This window comes from Miscanthus floridulus, chromosome 2 (assembly GCF_019320115.1).
Source record: "Miscanthus floridulus cultivar M001 chromosome 2, ASM1932011v1, whole genome shotgun sequence".
Lineage (NCBI taxonomy): Eukaryota > Viridiplantae > Streptophyta > Magnoliopsida > Poales > Poaceae > Miscanthus > Miscanthus floridulus.
In genome coordinates, this window is record NC_089581.1 from 21,918,380 (window position 1) to 21,942,381 (window position 24,002).

The 24,002-nt window shown below is 51.7% G+C and overlaps 2 protein-coding genes across 2 annotated transcripts; both read left to right on the forward strand.

Annotated features, from left to right (window-relative positions):
- The first annotated feature begins 1,174 nt into the window (after window positions 1-1,174).
- LOC136519672 (calmodulin-like) lies at window positions 1,175-3,273 on the forward strand. The gene is made up of 4 exons (XM_066513051.1): window positions 1,175-1,250; window positions 2,211-2,368; window positions 2,926-3,006; window positions 3,139-3,273. The coding sequence occupies exons 1-4, from the start codon at window positions 1,175-1,177 to the stop codon at window positions 3,271-3,273; spliced, it is 450 nt and encodes a 149-aa protein (XP_066369148.1).
- A 3,420-nt stretch (window positions 3,274-6,693) lies between these two features.
- On the forward strand, window positions 6,694-19,353 carry LOC136519663 (cytochrome c oxidase assembly protein COX11, mitochondrial-like). Its single transcript, XM_066513045.1, has 7 exons — window positions 6,694-7,078; window positions 14,595-14,647; window positions 17,633-17,705; window positions 17,788-17,892; window positions 18,849-18,929; window positions 19,025-19,111; window positions 19,186-19,353. Exons 1-7 carry the CDS (start codon window positions 6,779-6,781, stop codon window positions 19,249-19,251), a joined length of 765 nt encoding a protein of 254 aa, XP_066369142.1. The 5' UTR covers window positions 6,694-6,778; the 3' UTR covers window positions 19,252-19,353.
- Window positions 19,354-24,002: the final 4,649 nt, after the last annotated feature.

Sequence of the window (24,002 nt, forward strand, 5' to 3'; positions counted from 1 at the left end):
CGCCGACGGCAACCACGCAGTAGCGGCACGGGGAGTACCTCTGAGAGGTGTAGGAGTTGGCCGGCGAGGGCGCGCCGCTGCCGCGGCTCTTCATGATGGGCCGCTACGTGGGCGGCAGCGAGGACTGCGGCTTGCTGGCCGAGTCCGGGAAGCTGCGGGAGCGTGCGCGCCGGTAAGGTGTGGGCGGGCAGGGACGGCCGTGGCCGCGAGGGCAATCCACGGCCGGCGTGGGGGGCGGGGGGGCGCTGCAGTCATGGCCGGCGTGGGGGGAGGCGCTGCAGTCATGGCTCTGGCGTGGAGAGAGGAAGCGGAGGAGCGCCCGGTCGACCGACGTCGATCCGTTTCTCCTCCCTCCGTTCCGTGTGTCCGTGTGCTCTCCCGTGAAAACAAGGGATGTCATTCTAGCGGACTGCACATGTTTCATAATGACAATTTAGCATAACTCCATTGTTGCGGGATCGCAACCTAGCGAAGCCCAATTTTCTCGTGCCCTAGAGATCGATGCCTGCTCGCGCATTAATCCGAGCACCACCGGTTGCGGCCCCTGACTTGGAGCACCCCGATATCTCGGACATGCTGCAGTGCTGCTAACCTTCAATGCCGACACAGATGGACCGATCGCAGGCTTGGGGACTGAGGAGATAATGTTTATTTAGGCCTGGGCCTTGTGAATTGTAATGGGATGTTGGCCTATTAGATTTCGGGGTGGATAGTGGGTTTTACATGAATTAGGCCTGCTAGACCTAAACTTTCGGCCCGTGAAAAAGAGCAACCTCTAATCACGACGAAGTCCACTGGGCAGGGCCCATGTTCAGACGTCAGTCAACAAAAAAGAAAAAACAACCAAGAAAATATAAGCCACTGCTGGCCCCCACTTGGCAGTGAGCAAGCCGCCAGGCGTTTCCCCTTGAGGTGCATGTGCATCAGGTGAGACCCATCGAAACTCAGAAAGACCGGGGCCCACACCTCTTCTGCTTAACCTTTCCCTGCCCGATCCCTGGCCCCCACACTCGAGTCCTCCTCGCCGTCCAGACAGGCCTCTCTTCGCGAACGCAAACCTTCCTAAAGCACGCGTCCCCGTGAAGCCTCAGCATCGCGCACCATCCAGTCATCCACTGCTCAAGAGCGTGAACGAAGCGGCGGAAGGAAGAGACGCAGGATCGACCGACGAGAGATGGCGGAGCACTTCACTGAGGAGGAGATCACCGCGTTCAAGGAGGTTTTCGCCCTCTTCGACAAGAACAGCGACGGTACGTGTTCGCCGTTTCCTAAACCCTTGCGGGTGCAGCTTCGAAGGGTTTCTTGGGCCGTCCGGCCATCCGCTCGGTGTTTGCTAGTAGATCGCGGGACTTTTCGATTTGTTTTGTTGCTCAGTGCCATGCTTAGAATCAGGGTGAGTGGTTTTTGGGGAACACCGAGATGGAGAATTCTAGCCTTCTAGGGATTGATTGTTTGGGTTTTTTGCTGGCTTCTTTTTTTCGTTCCTGCATGAACTTGTCTCGTATCTGCCTTGAGGTTTGTTGTCAGAATTTTCAGAGGTGTTTGTGCATATTGTTTTTCCCAGATCTCTATATCCACGCTCTGATTGATTGGCACGGTTCTGAATTCCTGATCTACAGTCCTATGCATACGAATCTGATTACAGTCGATTTTGTTCTAGTTGTAGCAGCCTTCCATCTGTAAAAACCAGTAACCCGCCTGCATTGCTGCCTGTTCGACTAGAGATAAAGAATGGATTAGCTACTGGGATTGCATGTGTTCTTATGGAAAAATTGGATGCCATGGCTAGGGATAAACAATACGGAGGCTGCATTACTGGTACCAAAAATTTCAGAGTTGTTTGTGTTGATTTTTGTTCCTAATCTCAGTATCTGCATCTTAGTTATCTAGCTCAGCTATGCATAGATGGTGTCTACTCTTTTCTACCTTTGACGTCTTTTATCTGCCTATATGTGCATCTGTTCATCACTTGAACAGTTGAACTATACATTGTAGTTTGAGTGCATAGTTTCAGTGATCTTTGGTTCAGATGAAGGGTGTGTTTTGTTTGAAACTTGTCACCATTTTACAGAATCTACGTGAAATGTTTCGTGTTGTTAACTTTATACTATCAAGCCTAGGAATTAGGAAATATGTGGTTTGTGCTTTTGCTCCTTAACAGATTTTGAAAAATGAATTCACATGAGATTCTTCTACTTACATGTATGCAGGATTCATTACTAGCGAAGAACTGGGAACTGTGATGAAGTCCTTGGGTCAAAACCTCACTGGATCTAAACTGCAAGATATGATCATGGAGGTTGATGCTGATGGAAATGGAACTATTGAGTTTCCTGAATTCTTGAATTTGATGGCACACAAACTGAAAGTATGGCCTACGTTTTTCTCTTATTATGTTATCCCAGTGTACGTGATGCTCTATATGCTGCATTCCAAACTTATATTGTACATATTTTCTAGGATCAGAACTTGGAAATGCCCTGAGACATTCCCCTCGAGAATAATGCTTCATAGCTTGTTTAGTCTAATTTATATGATTTCCATACTGTGTCCTGAAGTGAGGGGGTTAGAGATTCAGCTTAATGTCAAGGTTTTTTGTTTAATGCCAAACATCACTGGTTTGCTCACAGTACTTATCTTATTGAGAAGGTGCTATTTCTCTTGCACAAGAATGCGAAGCACACTAGCATTTGAAATTCCTAATATGAAACCAAACATTTTGATTCAATGCACACTACTAGCGACTTGAACGGTCTGTTGCCAGCTTGATTAGATCAAAGCATACAATGGTACTGGAAGCATCAGAGCATAGTATGAATTTAAGTTTAACAATGGCAGCTTCCTACGATGTTTGCTATACAGAATACAGTTTATGTATTCTTTGTACTCTTTCGGTACTAACTCACCTGATTTATGCTCTCAAATGACACTGATTCAGAGGAAGAAGTAAAGGAAGCATTTGAAATGTTTGACAAAGACCGGGACGGTTATATTTCTGCAGCTGAGGTAAACCCCTGGCTTAAGCATGTTCTTACCTATTCGATCACTATACTGCCAATTCTTAACATAGAGGGACATCTACTCGAGATTTCCAAATGATAAACTTCTGGCATCAGTTAATATCATTTGACTCTGCAGCTACGTGACATGATGGCAAACCTTGGGGAGCAACTGACTGACGAGGAAGTCAGAGAGATGATACAGGAGGCGGACACGAACGGTGATGGTTTTGTGAGCTATGATGAGTTCAAACAAAGGATGTTGCGCAAATGAGTAGGAGTACTATGACATAGAATAGAACACATGTTGTTGGTGTCTGACTAATTACTTAGACAAGAGTCGATGGTGGTTGATCCTCTCGATACTAGTTATAATACTTGTCGCTAGTACTTAATTCCCCTCTGTAAATCACCAAGGCTTCATATATCCAAAGTTTCTATGAAGATAGGGTACATGGTTCGCACCTTTTGCCAACTGGATTTGTTAATGCTGGGTTTGAAAAGTTTTCCCAAAGTCAGGACCCATTTGGCACAGTTTCACCGGCAGTTATGAGCTGCTTCTTTTTTTTTGTCAAACACTCTTTTTCAAAACAAGTTTATGGGTGAAACTTTTTTTAATGCCCTCACAAAGGAATGGAGAGAAGTGAAGCTAAAAAAGTAGTTTTTTACAGCTCTTCCTCATTTTGCTCCCTCAGCCATGCATGAAGCTGTTGGCGAAGCTGTTTTGTTAAACAACTTTTTCAAAACAACTCGGCTTCACCCAAAAAACTGCATGTGAGCTTCAATAGTGAAACTAAGTTATGCTAAACGGGGCCTTAGTGTACATTCATGGAGTATTTTTTTTGTTGTTTGTCTGATGCAGAGGTGTATCACGTGGATTTGATCGCTTGGATCAACACTACAGCTGCTGTAGAGTCTAGCATCATTACCATTCTAGATTGGCTCTAAACCATTCAAGACAAAATGCCAACAGTTTATTGCTTGGAAATCTCGACTAGTGTGTAGATGCTCGTCTAAAAAAGATAATTGGGAGCAGAGTGATCGGATGGATAAGAGCATGTAGAAACAAGGAGTTTACCTCATCTGCAATATAGCCATTCTGGTCCTTGTCAAACAGTTTGAATGCTTCTCTCAATTCTTCCTTTGAATCAATATCCTTCGAGGAAATAAATCAGGTGAGCTAGCACACGATGTGCAGATGTGCTTGTGCTGCTAGTCCCATTCTAAAGCTTTGCATCCCTGCTGCTCTCGTGGGCTTAGGTAGTCAGGTTTGCGACTGCACCCAGTGATGAACTGAAGGTGCATCACCAGCAGAAATGCGCATGCACTATAGTTGCGAATTGTGACACATCACCGGGGCAAGGAAAGACCTGATCGGAACCAGTGAGCTCCATGGCACTACACAGGGACACAGTTGCGTGCTCTGGATCAGGGCTCAGGACTGGGATGCTTTTGACCTTGTAACCTGCGGAAAATCTATAGCAGAGATGCTGATGAACTGATGTAGAGGTATTGCACCGCGCAATACAATGAACCTACATGGCTACATCTCCGTTCCCCATTTTAGATATGTGGCTATTTTCCTTTTACGAAATCCGACAAAGGTTATTGTGCTACAGAATCAATATTTTTATTGGCTACTTAAGTGTTTTTTCTGCTAAATAAAAAAGTCAGAAAACTTTAGAAGTGTACAAGTTTATTTACATTACCTCGATCCTTTGTGAAGATTCTTGCATGGTTGTCGACAATATCTCATCCTCATCAGTGTCATTTCTTCCACTTCACCGCCACTACTAGGTCGAAGTCATGACTCATAAGAGGGGCTGTGGTTCAAAGCTCCCAATAATAAAAATTGCACAAAGGGAGGCGTTATCCAAATTGCACAAAAGAAAAAAGTGACACTTACTTTGAAGTATATGGCATTAGTGTTGACAAAAAGAAGTAGATACGTTAAGGGTATGTTTGGAACCTTTGCTGGTTGCTCGCCTTGTCTCACCTGTTTGCACAGCAAGCTTGCCCTTCTAGGCAAGAAAATCCTTGCCAACATAGGCAAGCCAAATCGGCTCTCCTGCACGAGCAAGGTTCAATTGCGTGCTCCCGTGGGTAGCTGAGCCGTCGCCAAATCAGCCTCCACCGCCACCAGATCGAGGTTTCCCGGTGTCAAACCAATCTTTGGCGCCGCCAGATTGAGGTTCCTCGGCATAGAATCGATCTCAACCACTGCAAATCAAGATTCCCTGGTGAAGAATCGGCCTTTTACCGCTGCCGAATAATGGTTTCTTGTTGCTGAATCGGTCTTAGCCACAACTGGATCAAGGTTCCTCGGCACTAGATCGGCCTTAGATGCCGTCAGGTTGAGGTTCCCCATGCCGAATTGGCCTTAGTCGCTGCTAGATCGAGGTTCCTCGACGCCAAAATGGACTCAAATGCCGCTAGATCGAGCCCCTCCCCCCCCCAATTCGGCCTTAGCCGCCGCCAGATCGAGGTTCCTCAGCACCAAATAGGCCTCAGATGCTGCTTGATCAAGGTTCCCCAACCTCAGATGTCGTCAGATTGAGGTTCCCCCACACCGATTCAACCTCTACAACCTTTGGTTCAAGGTTGCTTGGCGATGAATCGGCCTCCCCTTGAGCTATGGTGCGAAACGAGACGAGACGAACCGCGACAAGGTTCCAAACACATCCTAAACAAAGAGTCATCGGAATAAAGGAGATTCTATCAATAGAGAAAGCCCCCCACAACGACAGCGGGGTGAGAGTTAGATGCCCATGGAATCGAGAAAGAAAGCCGAAGTGGTGGAGAAAAAACTTACCTTCATGGCGTTGATAAGCAAGATGGTGGTAGCGGGGGGGGGGGGGCAAATATATGGTGGAGGCTAGGGTATGTGATATTTATATATGAGGTGAGAAGAGAATAGTGTGGTTGGATCTAAATCCAATGGTTGAAATAGATGAGCGGGGGAGATTAGGGTTTGTCGACGAGGAGAGTATGAAGCAATGACTATCTAATTCTAGCAGTTGAAATGGTAATATAGAGGTAGTAGCTAGGAGAATGCTTAATGGTTGAAACTTCTACCATATTATGCAAGAATTAATTTACATATTCCTATTTTTATCTATAACACCTTGTCTCCATACACCGAGTTTTTAGCACAAATCACCTAAAGCGCTAAATAAACTAGAATAATGTTATAATTTTTTCATATTCTTCAGCGTGACGAAGTCACCAAGCTCGATTTCTTTAAAATCCATATCAGTTTTTTTTGTCAAACATGAATGTTTCTTTTATGTATATCCCTTGTCAAGCATTTGAAATCATGATTATTACTCTCTCTCTCTCTCTCTCTCTCTCTCTCTCTCTCTCTCTCTCTCTCTCTCTCTCTCTCTCTTATGTATATCCCTTGTCCTTAAATAAAAGGTATTTTTAGTTTAGGTCAAACCATGTTAAATTTGAAAATATTACAAATATCACCACTTGTTCAAAGAGAGCAAGCAAATAGGTCCATAGCTTATCTTTGTGAGAAAAATGTTGGGTTGAACACATCTCCCCGCGGGAAGGAAGTGTATGGGCCTGTAACTCATCGCATCTAATATCGGCCTGTAAAGTTTCTCTGGGAGCGAATTCCTTTTGTCGGCCCATCCAAAAGAGGCCGTCCTGGAGAAACCCGGTTCCGTTGCATTCGCGCAGCAAAAAAGAGGAAAAAGAAAGAAGAAAGAACAGAGGAAAGACGAAAGAGTACAACGCGGCGGCGACACCACCGCCCGCCGCCTCCCGCCGCGATGGCGATGCGTCCGCTCGCCAGGCTCCGCCACCAACTTTCCCCCTCCCTCCTCCGCCTCCATGGCCCGCAGAATGGGTGGCCTCCCGCCTCCGACTCCGCCTTCCTCTGGCGCGGGCTCGCCTCGTCATCACCTTCCGCGGCCGCCACCTCGGCGGGTCGGGAGAAGAGCTCGAGACGGACTCTGGGGTACCTGCTCGGCGTTGCGGTCGCCATGGTCGGCGCCTCGTACGCCGCCGTCCCGCTATACCGTCGCTTCTGCCAGACTACTGGCTACGGCGGCACCACCCAACGACGCGAGGTTTGGACTTGCCCTCATTTTCGATTTGGTTCGATCCAGTTATTCTATGTGCAGATGTGCGTTGCCCATTGTTCGTATATTAGGATTAGGTGCTCCATTTCATCATTGGCCGGCGCTAATTGCACTTTGCAGTTTGCAACACTCCATCTCTATCACTGGTAGGGTTTAGTAACCTAAGCTGATACGGCCTACTATATATTTCTTGTAGAAATAGGCGCATTTCAAGTCTATTTTCACACCTGTGGTCACCAACGATCCACAGGCAACGTGAGTTGTGAGGAACGGGAGTAGTTCTCCTTTACCGAGCTTTACTTTTACTGGTAGAAAATTGTTCAGCATTCTTTGTACACATTGCCAGGTCTTTAAACATTACTCCATGTAGGTCCACACATAACGATTATGACCAATCAAATGACAGCACGTCAACAAAACAAAGCATGCGAATGAGCTGTAGCCTTCCCGCTTCTAGTCCGACTGTCCTTGATGACCCCCAGGTGTTACACCTATGTTGTATTTAGTTCATAGTTATCATGTACTTATTATGAAGGGAATATGATCTTTATCTGAGTTGTTAGGAGTTGTCTAGTTTTAAAGGTTGTGTTACCCTTGTTGCTGTGTTTGTTAAAAAAAATGCTTATAAAAACAAGGAATGTGAAGTCATATGTTCCACTGCCTAAAGCAAGCAGCCAGCAATGGTAGGGGGAGAAGGGAGCATTGCGCTGCAACAGAAACATCTCTGAGCCACAGTAAGCCCAGTGCCCGATCCATAAGATGGAGGAGAGTTCGAGTCTTGTAGGTGAGGAGTCCTGACCGGAGAGGCAGCTCCTGGTGGTCAGATGTACTCCTACTCCTGCTATTGGCTTCATTTAATCCTTTACTTGACGCCCTGGACTGCTGGAGTTATCACTGGCTGATGGATAAGTCTGGCTGCTGTGGTCTTTGTGGGGCTGTTGTGGTCTTTGTGTTTTTAGGACAGCATAGGACAGCATCTTAGACTAGAGGACAGCATCTAGGACAGCATCTTAGACTAGCATCTAGAGGACAACATCTTAGCATCTAGTACAGCATCTTAGACTAGCATCTTGGCATATGCTTGGCTGGCTAACGGCCTATAAATATGTATCCCCAACCCCTCGGGTTGGCATGGCATTGAGAAATAAACCAGAAAATTGTCCCAACTCCTAGTGTCATCCTCTTTCGATGAGAGTAAGAATTCTGCTACTTCCAAGAGTGAGAATTCAGCGACTAACAAGTGGTATCAGAGCCGTATTATCCTATAGCCTGAGCATCTCCTCTCCCAGCCACACAACAGCCCAACTGCGAGCAGCAGCTCCGGCCGCTCCTGCTCACTCCTCCCCCGCGCGGACGAGCAGCAGCTCGTTTGAAGCAGCCCTCTCCCCACGCAGCAGCCCCCTGGTAGCGCGTCATGTCCGCAGGGCAGTCTCAGCGCTCGGTCGCCTCGAGCACGCGGCGTCGGCAGGAGGCCGAACTTGCCGCGGCAGAGGGACGCGAGCGAGCGGCGGCAGAGACCGCTGCGGCGGCGGCAAGGGCGTCGAGGCTGGCAGCGGCGGAGCTGGCAGCAGCCAGAGTGGAGGCGGAAGCAGCGGCGGCGGCGAATGCAGCACGTGCGGCGGTAGCGGAGGTCGAGGCTCTGCGTGGCAGCATCGGCAGCTCCATTTCCGCTGACAACACCGCCGACGCGGACCTTGAGCTGCTAGAGAGGGAGGCAGCGCGAGCGCGGGCGGCGCAGTGGGCAGCCGCGCACGCCCCACGAGCGTGGCGGCAGCCCAGACAGGCGCGGACGCGCTGGCGGCACTCCTGGAGGAGGCGTGCACGGCGGTGGCGCTCTTGGGGCAGCCGCGCACGCCCACGAGCGCGGCGGCAGCCCAGACAGGCGCGGATGCGCCGGCGGCGCTCCTGGAGGAGGCGTGCACGGCGGCGGCGCTCCTGGAGGAGGCGCGCACGGCGGCGGCGCTCCTGGAGGAGGCGCACACGGCAACGGTGGCGGATGGGTCGATGGAGAGCGCGGCCTTCACAGACAGTGTGGCTCTCTCTCCCCGGATCGGTACCGACGGGTCGATGGAGAGCGCGGCCTTCACAGGCAGCGTGGCTCTCTCTCCCCGGATCGGTACCGTGGTTACCACGGGCTCTAGGCTGTTATCAGGGACGTCGGTCCCAGCGGTGGGTGGCCTACCCTCACCAAGACCAACTACGTCGAGTGGGCTGCGGTGATGAGGGTAAAGCTCCAGGTGCGGCACATGTGGGAGGCAGTCCGATACGGCGACGTCGACTACGACCTAGATCGACGGGCGCTGGATGCCCTCATCGCTGCAGTCCCGCCTGAGATGCAGTTCTCGCTTACCAACAAGCGGACTGCCAAGGAGGCTTGGGACGCCATCGCTGCGGCACGCATCGGCAGCGACCGCGCCCGCAAGTCCACACTGCAGGCAGTTCGCAAGGAGTGGGAGAACCTGGCCTTCAAGCCAGGTGAGGACGTTGATGACTTTGCTCTCCGTCTCAACACTCTGTTGCAGAAGATGGTGCAGTTCGGCGATGACACCTACGGCGAGGAGAGAGCTGTCGAAAAGCTCTTTCGCTGCGTCCCCGAGAAGTACAAGCAGATGGCTCACTCGATCGAGTCCCTGCTGGATCTCTCCACGATGTCGATCGAGGAGGCGATAGGTCGCCTCAAGGTCGTCGACAGCGATGAGCCACAGTCTCTCTCGGGGCCCATCACCACTGGCGGGAAGCTCCTTCTCACTCGGGAGCAGTGGCTTGCCAGCAAAGGTGATCTGAAGAAGGTGGAGCCTTCTTCCGCGACAGGCGGCCGCAAGCGTGGCAAGCCACGCAAGGCGCGCAGAGATGCCCAGGCCGAGGCGCGAGGACGTGCCGAGGGTGATGCCCGCGGAGGCGCCGAGGGCGGCGCCGCCGGCAGTCACAAGCCGGCACGAGACGACGCCTGCCGCAACTGCGGCCAGCTCGGCCATTGGGCCAAGGACTGTCGACAGCCACGACGCGGCCAGGCTCACGTCGCACAGGCGGAGGAGGAGCCGGCTCTATTCATGGCACATGCAAGCAATGAGCTACCTCCAGCGGCACCGGCCGCAGCGGCTCTCCTCCACCTCGACGAGCCAAAAGCACACGCCCTCCTCGGCGACAGCTCCGGCAACGACAAGACTGACGGGTGGTGCCTTGACACCGGCGCCACCCATCACATGACCGGTCGATGGGAGTTCTTCACCGAGCTTGATTCTAGCGTCCGAGGCTCCGTCAAGTTTGGGGATGCCTCCGGCGTGGAGATCAAGGGCGTCGGCTCCGTCATCTTCACCACCGTGTCTGGTGAGCACAGGCTGCTCACCGGAGTCTACTACATCTCCGCGTTGAGGAACTCCATCATCAGCTTGGGACAGCTGGATGAGAACGGTTCGCGCGTGGTGGTTGAGGACGGAGTCATGAGGATTTGGGATCGTCGTCGTCGCCTTCTTGCCAAGGTATCCAGAAGCGCAAATCGACTCTTACGTCCTTAACGTGCAGGTGGCACAACCCCTCTGTCTCGCTGCTCGTCGGGACGACGAGGCGTGGCAGTGGCACGAGCGTTTCGGGCACCTTCACTTTGAGGCCCTGAAGCGGCTCAGTGCCACGGAGATGGTGCGAGGCCTGCCGTGCCTCGACCATGTGGAGCAGCTCTGCAACGTCTGCGTGTTGACGAAGCAGAGGCGACTCCCCTTTCCACAACATGCTAGCTTTCGAGCCAAGGAGAGGCTCGAGCTTGTGCACGGGGACTTGTGAGGCCCGGTGACACCGGCCACACCAGGAGGACGACGCTACTTCCTGCTGCTCGTCGACGACCTCTCCCGCTACATGTGGGTGATGGTCCTCGGCAGCAAGGGAGAGGCTGCGGATGCCATCAGGCGCGCGCAGGCTGCTGCGGAGGCGGAGTGCGGCCACAAGCTGCGCGTGCTGCGCACTGACAACGGCGACGAATTCACGGCGGCTGAATTCGCGTCGTACTGAGCTGACGAGGGCATTCAGCGCCACTACTCCGCGTCGTACAGCCCGCAGCAGAACGGCGTCGTCGAGCGGCGCAACCAGACGGTTGTGGGGATGGCTCGGGCCCTCCTCAAGCAGAGGGGGATGCCGGCTGTCTTCTAGGGAGAGGCGGTGGTGACGGCCGTCTACATCCTCAACCGCTCGCCTACCAAGGCGCTCGACGGCAGGACGCCATACAAGGCTTGGCATGGGCGCAAGCCGGCGGTCTCCCACGTGCGGGTCTTCGGCTACCTCGCGTTCGCCAAGGAGCTTGGCCACATCAACAAGCTCGACGACAGGAGCACTCCGGGAGTGTTCATCGGCTACGCGGAGGGCTCGAAGGCCTACCGCATCCTCGACCCGAAGGCACAGCGTGTGCGCACGGCGCGCGACGTTGTGTTCGACGAAGGGCGAGGATGGGCGTGGGACAAGGCGGTGGACGACGGCTCGGCTCCGACGTACGACGACTTCACTGTCGAGTACGTCCACTTCGAGGGAGCTGGGGGAGTAGGCGGCTCTTCTTCGGCGAGTGCGTCTACCCCAGTCCCCAAGCCTCCACCGACCCCGGCGCCTGCTACTCTGACAGCACCACGCTCTCCAGCCAGGACCTCGGCTGCGATGAGTTCTTCGCCGGCTCCACCACAGCCGGCAACGCCACGCACTCCAGCACCGACAGGCACCACTCCGGGCACGTCTACTCCACCACCAGCTCGTGTCGAGCACGGCCCGGTTGAGCTCGCTACTCTGCTCTCTCACGACGAGGAGCGCGTCGAAGCGTACCACGACGGCGAGCCGTTGCGGTACCGTACGATGGAGAACCTTCTCGGCGACCAGCTGGTGCCGGGACCGGTGCCTCATGACCTGGAGGCGCAGTTGCACCTTGCGTGTGACGACGGCGAGCCTCGGTCGTTTGCAGAGGCCGAGAGACACGCGGCATGGCGCGCCGCGATGCAGTTGGAGATGGATGCGGTTGAGAAGAACCGCACCTGGGAGCTTGCTGACCTTCCTCGTGGTCACCGCGCGATCACCCTTAAGTGGGTGTACAAGCTGAAGAGGGATGAAGCCGGTGCCATCGTCAAGCATAAGGCTCGCTTGGTGGCACGAGGTTTCGTGCAGCAGGAGGGGGTTGACTTCGACGACGCCTTTGCTCCCGTGGCACGAATGGAGTCCGTGCGACTCCTCCTTGCGCTAGCTGCCCAGGAGGGCTGGCGTGTTCATCACATGGACGTCAAGTCGACGTTCCTTAACGGCGACTTGAAGGAGGAGGTCTACGTGCACTAGCCGCCGGGATTTGCGATCCCCGGCAAGGAGGGCAAGGTGCTCCGCCTGCGCAAGGCCCTCTATGGCTTGCGGCAGGCACCGAGGGCGTGGAATGCCAAGTTGGATTCCACGCTAAAGGGGATGGGCTTCGAGCAAAGCCCGCACGAGGCGGCCATCTACCGACGGAGCAGTGGAGGTAATGCTCTGCTGGTGGGTGTCTACGTCGACGACTTGGTGATCACCGGCACCAAGAATGCGGAGGTGGCGGCATTCAAGGAAGAGATGAAGGCCACCTTCCAGATGAGTGACCTGCGGCCTCTCTCCTTCTACCTGGGAATCGAGGTGCACCAGGATGACTCCGGGATCACGCTTCGACAGACCGCCTACGCCAAGCGCGTCGTTGAGCTAGCTGGGCTCACCGGCTGCAACCCAGCTCTCACTCCGATGGAGGAGAGGCTGAAGCTGAGCCGCGACAGCACGACGGAGGAGGTGGACGCTACGCAGTACCGGCGTCTTGTTGGGAGCCTTCGCTACCTCGCCCACACACGGCCGGACCTGGCATTCTCCGTCGGCTACGTTAGTCGGTTCATGCAGCGACCTACAACGGAGCACCAGCAGGCTATGAAGAGGATCATCCGCTACGTTGCGGGGACTCTCGACCACGACCTCTACTACCCTAGGTGCCCTGGGGCGGCACACTTCGTCGGGTACAGCGACAGCGACCACGCCGGCGACATCGACACCAGCAAGAGCATGAGCGGGATCCTCTTCTTCCTCGGCAAGTGCCTCGTTAGCTGGCAGTCGGTCAAGCAGCAGGTGGTGGCCCTGTCCAGCTGCGAGGCCGAGTACATAGCGGCCTCCACCGCTTCGACTCGGGTGCTCTGGCTCGCTCGACTGCTTGGCGATCTCCTCGGCAGAGACACTAGAGCGGTGGAGCTCAGGGTGGACAACAAGTCCGCTCTGGCCCTGGCAAAGAACCCCGTCTTTCATGAACGCAGCAAGTACATCCGGGTGAGGTACCACTTCATCCGAGGCTGTCTTGAGGAAGGGAGCATCAAGGCGAGCTACATCAACACCAAGGACCAGCTTGCGGACCTGCTCACCAAGCCCCTTGGGAGGATCAAGTTCTTTGAGCTCTGCTCCAGGATCGGGATGGTTCAACTTTCCCACAAGACGACGCACAAGGCTTAGGGGGAGAATGATGGATAAGTCTGGCTGCTGTGGTCTTTGTGGGGCTGTTGTGGTCTTTGTGTTTTTAGGACAGCATAGGACAACATCTAGGACAGCATCTTAAACTAGCATCTAGAGGACAGCATCTTAGCATCTAAGACAGCATCTTAGACTAGCATCTTAGCATATGCTTGGCTGGCTAGCAGCTTATAAATATGTATCCCCAACCCCTCGGGTTGGCATGACATTGAGAAATAAACCAGAAAATTGTCCCAACTCCTAGTGTCATCCTCTCTCGATGAGAGTAAGAATTCTGCTACTTCCAAGAGTGAGAATTCAGCGACTAACACTGGCTCAGGGCTTTTCATTCTTTAGAGGTTAGGCTGAAACTGTTCTGGTCATACATAGCCATGTACCATATCGAAAATTGTGAAATAGTACGACACATGGAAAATGGAGAATATTTACTATTTTATTAAAGAACATGGTAGCGAAAATGGAGAATATTTACTATTTTAAAGAACATGGTAGCAAATCAAGCCAATGGAAATATGCCAAAACAAAAAAATGGTGAAGGTGGAACTGGCAAGTTTTCATTTTCCCCCCAGAGAAATGGAATGTCCCATCTTATCTTGCACTCCATGCACACCGGTGTTTGTACACTAATGTAACTCAGGAATGTGCTCCTTAATTTTTCTTAAAAGACATTATTGTTCTGGTTCATTTCCTGGGTGAATGCTGACATAGATGATGCATATATTTAGACATCACTGAGACATAATTATTGTGAATTTGTTTGTGGAATTGATTGAAATTCATATGCCTGTGCTATTTATTTGCTGCCTGATTCTTGGTATGCCAATTTCTTGACCATTGAGTAAACTTAGGTATGTCTATATCTAACTCTAACTTCATGCAATTGTTCAGAAATGTGGCTTATACTTAAGCAACTAGGAGTTGCCTTAGAAATAATTGACCCATTGAAAGTTTGGTACAATGTTATATCCAGTGTGAGCGTTCGGATTCATGAGCTTGAGTGTTTTTGTACTCTATGCAGAGTGTGGAGGAGAAGATCTCGCGGCATGCTCGAGACGGAACTACAACATCGCGGTGAGCCTGGCTGAACATGGGAATACCCAGTTTTTGGATTTTAATTAGAGTTAAATACACCGGCGGCCCTTAAACTTGTGGCATTGTGCCACTTAGGTCCACGAACTCCCAAACTCGAAATTTGACCCCCTGAACTTGTTAAGCGGTGCACCACAGGTCCATACCCCTTCGAGAGATGCTGACTAGGATGAAATTTTACAAAAAGCACCCCAAGTCATGTTCTACCTCCGTATCCCTCGCGCACGGCGGCGTTCGGCCGTCCGTTTCCTCACGAAAACGGGATGTGAACATGTTCTCCCTCGCAGTTGGTTCCCTCGTGGCCGGCTGTCCACCTGTGCGGTCCCCGGCGCCGCTTCCCTCGCGGCGGCGTGAGAAAATGGGATCGGGCTGGCCCTGCCGGGATGCCCGGCCAGCCACGCCTCCGTGGACATGATGCTATCCCAGAGGTCGCGGACGCCCTGGTACAGCAGCACGCTCCCGGAGCTTGCGTGCCCACGGCGTCCGTCGCATAGTTCACCTCTGGGGCGCCAGGAGCCAGTGGGAGCAGCGTTGCCGGCCGTTGTGTCGTCGTCGTCCACGGCAGTGCTGTCGCTGGCGTCATCAGATTATTGATGCTTCCACGACTGCCACCGGATTAGCCAGGAAGAAGAGGACACCGTCAGCAACAGATGGCATGGTGCAACGCCTGCCCCCTGTGGCCTGTGCTCACCATGCCGACCACGGTTGGAGGGGAGGTCGCTGCTGCGGTGAATGGCCGCGTCAGGAAACGTGCGCCCAAGGACAATGACAACAGCAAGCCGGAGTCGTCCAAGCGCCTAGGCAGAGGGCCGCCGCTAAGCAGCGGCAGCGAACGGCAGTAGAAAGGACACGATCACCGCCGCCAACGCGAAAAACCTCGTCATCAAGAAGCAGCCGCTGCTAGCAACGATCTTCAGATCGTCCCTGTTCTACCGCTACCAACGCCAAGCAACAGGAGGAGAAGGAAGCAGAACGCCGCGGCCTCGCCGAGCGGTGGCAGCAGGCGCAATGTGGTCGCTAGGAGGAGCAGCACGGTCGTGGCGGCAACGACAACAGTGAAGAGGCGCACCATACTGACATGGCTGATCGACACCGGTTTCCTGTCCGACAGAGAGAAGGTGTTCTACGTGCCAGTGAACAGTGGCGAGGGCAAGGTTGTCTCGGGCGTGGTCACCAGGACAGGAGTCCACTGTGGCTGCTGCGACGCCGTCGTGTCGCTGCTGGCGTTAGAGGCGCACGCTGGCCGCGATCCTGTGCAGCAGCGGTCGTGGGAAAAGCTCCTGCTCGTGTCTGGCAGCTCCCTCCCGAACCGCATGCAGGAGGCGTGGGAGAAGGAGAAGCCCACTACTGCCGATGCGTGCTGTGAGCCTGTGACAGCACCCGCCCCCGCGCGTCTGATGCCTATGACAGCACCACGAGCGAGACGACCGGCCGCGGACGCCACGGGCGAGGGAGACAGACGGCGGGTCGCGAGTGCCGTGGCCAGCCAGACGTAGAACATGTTTATAGCAGGGTGTTTTTTTATAAAAAAATTATCCTAATCAGGGCCTCCTGAATGGGTATGGACCTGCGGTGCACCGCTTAACAAGTCTAGGGAGTCAAATTTCGATTTTGAGAGTTCATGGACCTAAGTGGCACAGCGCCACAAGTTTAAGGGCCGTCAGTGTATTTAACTCTTTTAGTTATTTCATGTTCCTGAACTAACACTGTATTACTGAACCAATTATTCAACGAAATAGTTTCGTCTGAATACTTTGTTTTGCCCTGGGATGCCATTCTGAACGCTCCCATTAAAGACCTTAGTTTCTTGGGAACACTATTTTGATTGAAAGATAAAAAAAGGCCTTACTTTTGTGGAAACGCTAAAAACAATCGTGTGTTTTCAGCTAGATGTCAGTTGCGTAAATTAGAATCTTCCTTTACGTCTCAAACATGGCACTGTGACTTTCTTTCCTTGATGTCTGTTTAACAGTGTTTATGGTCACATGTACTTCGATTTCAAAAGTTAAGCTTATATGACAACGCAGGACTTCAAGATCCAGTGTAAAGATATGTAGGACATGCTATGGTAAAGGCTAAGTTGGTACATTCTTGATGACCATTTCATTCCTACGATGATAGTGTGCTTTAATCGTATGCTAGCTCTTGTATAACTTGAGCGAACATATGCCTAGTTTCCTTAGGGCATCCGGAGTGTTGGGAATAAGGAGGTCCTAAGGAAGTTAGGGTCGACCTAATACATAACAAGGTCGACTCTAAGGAGGTTCTAAGTAGAGAATTTTTGAAGCCAGACCTCAAGCCAAGGCCACAACCTCAAGGATTAAATTATTGAGTTTGCCTATGTTGCAGTTGCCATCGCGTGTTTGGGGATGGCATTGGCACCTCCCCCCACCGTGGTCACCGGTGCTTGTGGTGGCCCTCATGGTAGTGGTGGTCTCTGGTCGGATCGGGAGAGAGTGGTTGAGGGGACGGAGCTAGCGTTGCTGGGATGGGGGCAGGAGGCGACATCTGGGCTGTGGCGTGTGGCGTGCAGTGGAGGGGGACAAAGCAGGGTTTCTGTGATGGCGTGGTACTGGAGGGGGTGGAGGTGGTAAATGCAGGTCGGAGTGTAGGCGGCGCTGGAGGATGCGGAGGAGACAGATGTGGGTGGGGGTGGCACCAGATTGGGGACGAGCGGAAGTCAGCCGCTCAGGAAACTTGCATTGTGATTTTTTATTTGATATATGGTGGGGTTACCTAAAAACTGATCTGGGCCTTAAATGCAACGGAGATGGCCTTTGAAATACAATGCCCTTATGATTTAATGAAGTAAATCGACCTTTTTCCCCGCTGCTTATTTTACTTGCTTAGAGCTTATGCACTGATGATATCTGTATTTCTGCCGTTGTGCTTTTTTAGAGTTTATTGTTGTTCTTGCACTTTGTTTTTTCATTCGTTTTAGAATCAAGGCATCCATTTTGCTTGCAGAGAAATAATTGTTCAATTTAATGCTGATGTTGCTGATGGAATGCCGTGGAAGTTCATCCCTACACAGAGAGAGGTAATATTTGGGATTCAAGTCCAGATATTGAGCAGTTTCTGTCGTATGTATACTTATTCTGGTCCTATTTCATTTATTTTAGGTCAGAGTTAAACCTGGTGAAAGTGCTCTGGCTTTTTATACTGCTGAGAATCGAAGTTCAGCTCCAATTACTGGTGTATCCACATATAATGTTGCTCCTATGAAGGTTTGAAATTGCAATTGGGTTCCGTTCGTTACTATTAACGTAATTCACATATGCGGATATACCTGCTGTTTCTTCTTGGAAGCTAATGACATTATCATTGATTTAGAAATGTTGTGTGATAGTTTGGTCAATTTGGCACAACACTGTTTACTACTATACTATGGTTTACTCAATAATGTAGCATTTTCCTTCTGGCAATATTCTATAGTTTATGCTAGGTGTAAGTAACACTCTTCTTCCATGAGTACACCCTTTTTGTGAGAGCATTCTCGTATGGAACAAATTGTAGTGGGTGATAAGGATGTCATTGATATATTGTAACCAGATGCATGTAGCAGATTTTTAATATTATTTTCTGGATACTAGTTTCAGTAGACATCCTTCATTCCTTGAAGATTATATAGGCTTATCAGGCTGCTTAAGTCTCGAATATTTGACCAAGTCTGTCAAATTGACTTTGTTTGTTCCGTTTGCCTGTCAGAACTAATGGATGCTTTACTGTCTGTACACCTGCAAAATCTCAGTATGAAATAAAGCACACCATTGTTTTGAATCAAATGACTTATCAATAATGATGCACAATTTCACCCTAAAGCATATTGGCATGTCCTGGGAAGCAAGACTTGTGGGCAAATACAGAGCCACAGGAATGGTGTTTGGAGGTTATCAACTTATCATGCACACTCCTGTTCCGTTTTGCTTTGAAGTTAGATCAGATGTTGACAGATGAAAATTTGAGACATAATATTTTTGGTTTTGTGAAATTGCATGTCAAACACCAAAGAGAAAATTTGAGAATACAAAACTTTTGATAAGATGCTGTGAAATTGTCTGTCTATTCATGTTGCTATGGAACAGAGGCACTGAGCTTGAGAATAGTAACCATGTCATTAGCTAATAGAAGTTCTCACTTGTTCGTCTGAGTTTACAGCAGTATTTTACCTTTTATCCTGCAGGCTGCGATTTACTTCAATAAGATACAATGTTTCTGCTTTGAGGAGCAAACACTTCTTCCTGGAGAACAGATTGACATGCCAGTAAGTTTAGTTTGCTAAGCAATATTGCATACTGACTGTTATCTACTACTATTTGTGCACTATGTTTTGACGACAAATGCTCGTGAAATTCTCAGGTATTCTTCTATATCGATCCTGAGTTTGAGACAGACCCCAAAATGGACGGGATCAACAATATTGTTCTTTCGTACACATTCTTCAAGGTGAACGATAGTTAGAAAACTTGCCAACAGCATTGTTGTATTAGGAAAATAACACTTGAACAATCTATATGCAGATATGCTGCGAGATAGCATCTCATGTAACACCAAGAGAGGATTTTTTTTGTTTGTTTTTGGTGTAGTTAGCTCACATTTGTTTGTGGAGAATTTTGCAAATAATCTGTAACGGTGTACCCGAGGCCAACGCGATCAAAGTGGATAGCAGTTTTCATATGCAATCTCAAGACTGTAAAGTGGCTGAGCGCACCTCTCTTTTTTATGTGACTGAGCGCACCTGCCATACAGCTGCAAAAGCAGGTCCTTTCAGGCTTCGCTATCAGATCATCGTAGCGGGTGAGGATTATCGAGGATCCTACCGTTCGATGGTAGGGTCGTGTCTTCTCAAATGTCCATCGCCCAAAAACTTCACTACGCACTGAATTCCATCGATCAGCTACGCTCCTGTGCATGTTTAAGGAACAACAATGTTATTTATTTATTTATTTATTTAGAGAGAGAGAGAGAGAGAGAGAGAGAGCGAGCGAGAGAGAGAGAGAATATAATGGATCTCACATGATCCCTCGTACATATATTACCACCTTCGACACTTTCTGAGGAAAATAAAAAGTGTGTTTTGTGGGTAAGGTGGTTGCTCTAAGCAAGTCTTTAAAGGTACTCTCTCTGCTCAAATTATAAGTCCACATATCTTTGTTCTAAACTGAATTTGTCTAACTTTGATCAAGTTCATAGAAAATATACATTATCACTTATAACATTCCATTAGTTTTATTAGATTCACTATTAAATGTGTTTCTATAGTGCATTATTTTGAACTTGTATGTGTTAATATTTTCTTCGTGAAAAACTTGGTTAAAGTTAGGACAAAAATAAATTGATACTATATAATAAATCGGAATGGAGGGAGTAGCTATCCCAACATTCAGCAATGAGAAACAAGTACTACTGAGCACTCATCCGTGAACATCTCTTCTTATTGATGTTTAGGGTGCCCTTCAGAGCCTAACCCTTAGGTAAGGCGTGACCTTTTGCTAATGCTCTAACAACATCTCAACACCGGCAGTGCTCACGTAAAGGTAAAGTGGCACCTGGCGGCTTCGTGAATCGCCCTCAGCTTTGCCGCCGCCCAGACATTTTTACGAGCGAAACGAGGGGAGGGTCGTCATCACTCACAGGATCTCCCAAATCTTGTGGAGCAGCCGTCCGGCAGCCGGCGGGGATCGGTGGTCCTTCCTGTTGCTCCGACGGCCAGCAGGGAGACGGACGGGAGACCGCGTAGGAGTAGAAGGGCAGCGCACCCGGCAGGCAGTAATGGGCAAACGGGCCAGAGCCAGACCAATGAGGAATCGAGGATGGCACGCAACGCACGGGCACACTGCAACCTGCGTTGCGTTTGCACGCCACGGCCGGCGGCAGCCGCCAGGTGCAGCTGCACCCGACCTTTTTTACTCCGTCCCGCTCCCGCGGCAGCAGCACTGTTCCGGCGTGAGCGCACGTCGCGCCAAGTGCGGGGGAGCGAATCCGCCGTACCGATCGCACTGCCCCTGCCCCGCGGGCCGCGGCATGGGAGCATGACGCGACGCGACGAAATGGAATCAAAGGAGAGCCGAGCCGGAGCCCGGAGCCCCGCCAGGCCGCCACAGCCAAACCCGCCCACCGAAACCGGGGATCGTGTAACGGCAGCATGAAGCGCGCGGCACGGCGCTGCCGGATCCGCGCGCACCGTGCGTGCTTACTACCAGTGTCACCGCCTCCTGTCCGTGTCCTGAGTGAGTCCTGACACCGTCGTGTGGGTAAGCCTGGCGCGGCGGTGGCGCGTAGCGGCCCGGCGGTAGCTAGCAGTATCACTGGCAGCAGGTCCGTGGCCGTGGCACGAGCCGGCTTTCGCAGCGCTGCATCGCTGCTGCCTGCTGCTATACGGCCTTACGGCCTCGTGTCAATATGTCACGCCTGCACCTTTTTCCTGCGGCGACGCAGGTATCTTTAGCATGGACGTTGACTCTTGGAGTACGTGTGTACCTGTCGCGTGGTGGAGGGTCCCAAGGATCAGAGCTGCAGGGATCCGTTCATTTGTACGTGTATATATATAGTACTGCTCCTAGCACGTATATATATTTGGGACGGTGCTGTCTATAGCTGGTCATGTAGTCCGAGGCATGACGACACGGCACGAAGCTCGCTTTTTTAGCCCGACACGAGCACGGCACGGTCCTGTGACATGCGGGCCCGGGCTAGCTCGGCCCGAGGGAGCAGGCCGTGCCTGGGCCGCTGCTCAAGCCCGTGGGCTGGCACGCCACGGCCTGGCCTGCGTCAGCCGGACTGGTAGCGGCCCGGCCACTCCCATCCCCCTCCTCACTCCACCTCCCTTCCCCGCAGCCCAGCGCGGCCGGCCCAGCCCACCATCCCCGCCTCCCACCATCCTCAGTCCTCATATATATAAGCGGAGCCGCACGGCGCGGCCGCGGGCCGGCTCTCCCCCGCGCAGGCGGCGTAGCCCCACGCCCTCACGCTCCCACACCCGGCCCCGAACCCTAACTCCCTTCCCCTCCCCCTCCCCGCCACCCCGCACAGTCCTCCTCTCCCCCACGCTCGCACGGCCGCACCCCTCCTCTCCCCCACGCCGTCACGCGGCCGCACCCGCACCCCTCCTCTCTGTCGCGCGCGGCGCACCACCCGGCCGCACCCGCACCCTGGAAGCGTCGCCACCGGCGTGCCCCTACGGCCCTACCTCCTCTTGTCGCGCGCGGCCGTCGACGTCGGGTGCGGTCGGATCCGCCACGGCCCTCTTCCTCGTCTTCACCTCCACGCCTCTGGAAGCCCGTGACCCCGTGGGACAGATCTACGGGAACAGATCCAGCGGCTCGCCGCCACGCTCCCCACGAACGCCTCCTTGTCCGGGAAGCTCTTCGCAACGGCCACCATCGCCGAGGTCCCCGACACCGTCTACGGGCTCGCGCTCTGCCGCGGCGACGCCGACTCCTCCTCCTGCAGGGCCTGCATCCCCACCGTCTTCTACGCCTCCTGCCTCGTCCGCTACTCCGACCAGAACTTCCTCTCTATACCCTTCGCCACCGCCTCCCACCTCTCTCAATCAGCGCTGCCCCTTCGCCACCCGCGCCCAGCCTAGAGGCGACGACGACGCCTCCATTCCCATCTCGTCGGGCTACTGGGCCGGCACGACCTGCTAAGACGCTCGGGCTTTTCAGGCCGACCCGACCCAAAAAATGGCCCGACAGGCCGTGCCTAGGCCGTTGGCCAGGCCCGGCGCCCGGTTCGGCCCGGCCCGAGAGGCACGGCGTGCCATGCCGGCACTACCACCTACGGGCCGTGCTTGTCCCAGGCCCGTGCCGGGCCGGGTCGGGCTAGCCCGTTGGCCAGCTATAGTGCTGTCCGTATACATCATGTTTTTTCGCTGCAGAGTAGTAGCGGATCTCAGTCCTCTATGGAGCTCTCTCAGTGTGACACGGGGGTTGCTGATGCTGATTTGTTGTGAGAGAAAAACAATATTATTTTATTAAAACGATACGGCTGATAAGTTCAAACAAACATAGCCATGTCATGTCAATAGGCTGCAGGAGACAGCAAAGGCGCGATGTACCCGAGACCCTCTTTATGTCTCCGTCCAAGGTGTGTGCGCCCGTCACATGTTTTTGAGCTTAATGGCTATGTAGATGTAGACTTTCAGGAGTATTGCACCTAAAAGTGCATGCGAGTGACAAAAAAAGAAGCACCGTTCTGTAAAAATGGTAGAAGTCACTACTGCAGAAACCATTTTTAGAGGCGGCTCGTAACTCTTTGTAGGGGTGGTTTGGCCATCCGCCCCTACCGAACCGTCTCTACAAATTATGCATTTGTAGGGGTGGTTCTCAGACCGCCCCTATAAATCGATTTGTAGGGGCGGCTGCAGTACTAATCGCCCTTATAATACCTGTTTGTAGGGGCGGTTCAATCTAGAACTGCCCCAACAGTACGTTTTCTCGTAAAAAAATTCAAATTTACAATTCAAATTCAACCAGAACACTGTTTGTTTTTCACGTATTCCATCCAGCGATCGCGTTGCCGAACGGCCCACGACCAATGTTCCAAACCACGTTCGCGTTGCCGAACACCCAGCGACCAACGTTCTGAACCGCGTTCGCGTTGCTGAACGCCCCGCGACCAGCGTTCCGAACCCCTTAGACTACAAGCACAAGAGTATTATATAAACTACAATTACAAGTCCAATTCACAAGAATATATACAATCCATCATTAAATATACAAATTCCATACACATTGTTATCAACGTCCTAGAACTAGCCTTTCAGTCTCACGAATGTGTTGGTACTGAGAATTTCTACCTAAGTCAGACTCTCGGTTATGGTAGGCGCATTTGACGTGTATAATCTGGTCCAATATGAAGTTGCAAAGGTCGCCGACGAGCTCTAAGAGTTGGTCATCCTTGTATGGGTCTTTTTTTATTCCTTTCTCTTCTTTCCACTACAAGAGAACAAGTTTTGGTTTAGTATTTTATACCATGTACGAAGTTTTTATACTACGGGTGAAGAGGTTCAAACTTACCCTTAAGGGGTGTCTCCTGTAGACACCGGTGTTACTCATCATAGAACATATATAGTATCTACAATGTATACTCCCAGGCTTCTGCTTAGGGCACTGTGTGTTTTGTATATGAAAATGTTAAGTAATGCTTTTGACAACCATGTAATGGAGTACTGAAGAAGTAAGTTATACTTACCGCACATAGTGTTTTTATAGCCAGCTTTTCCTTTCTTGCTGGATCATGCCTTCCATGATGATTAGTGACATAGAACCTAAATGCCATGTTCGAATTATTTTAGCAAATACAACTTGTTAGTATTCAAAAGTGAACGTTACAA

Bases quoted from the DNA above. Each gene is read 5' to 3' on its own strand.
- LOC136519672 (XM_066513051.1), top strand. From the start codon at position 1,175: ATGGCGGAGCACTTCACTGAGGAGGAGATCACCGCGTTCAAGGAGGTT. The intron at 1,251-2,210 runs GTACGTGTTCGC...ACATGTATGCAG, and splicing joins CTTCGACAAGAACAGCGACG to GATTCATTACTAGCGAAGAA. The intron at 3,007-3,138 runs GTAAACCCCTGG...TTGACTCTGCAG, and splicing joins GTTATATTTCTGCAGCTGAG to CTACGTGACATGATGGCAAA.
- LOC136519663 (XM_066513045.1), top strand. From the start codon at position 6,779: ATGGCGATGCGTCCGCTCGCCAGGCTCCGCCACCAACTTTCCCCCTCC. The intron at 14,648-17,632 runs GTGAGCCTGGCT...TTTTGCTTGCAG, and splicing joins GACGGAACTACAACATCGCG to AGAAATAATTGTTCAATTTA. The intron at 18,930-19,024 runs GTAAGTTTAGTT...TGAAATTCTCAG, and splicing joins GAGAACAGATTGACATGCCA to GTATTCTTCTATATCGATCC.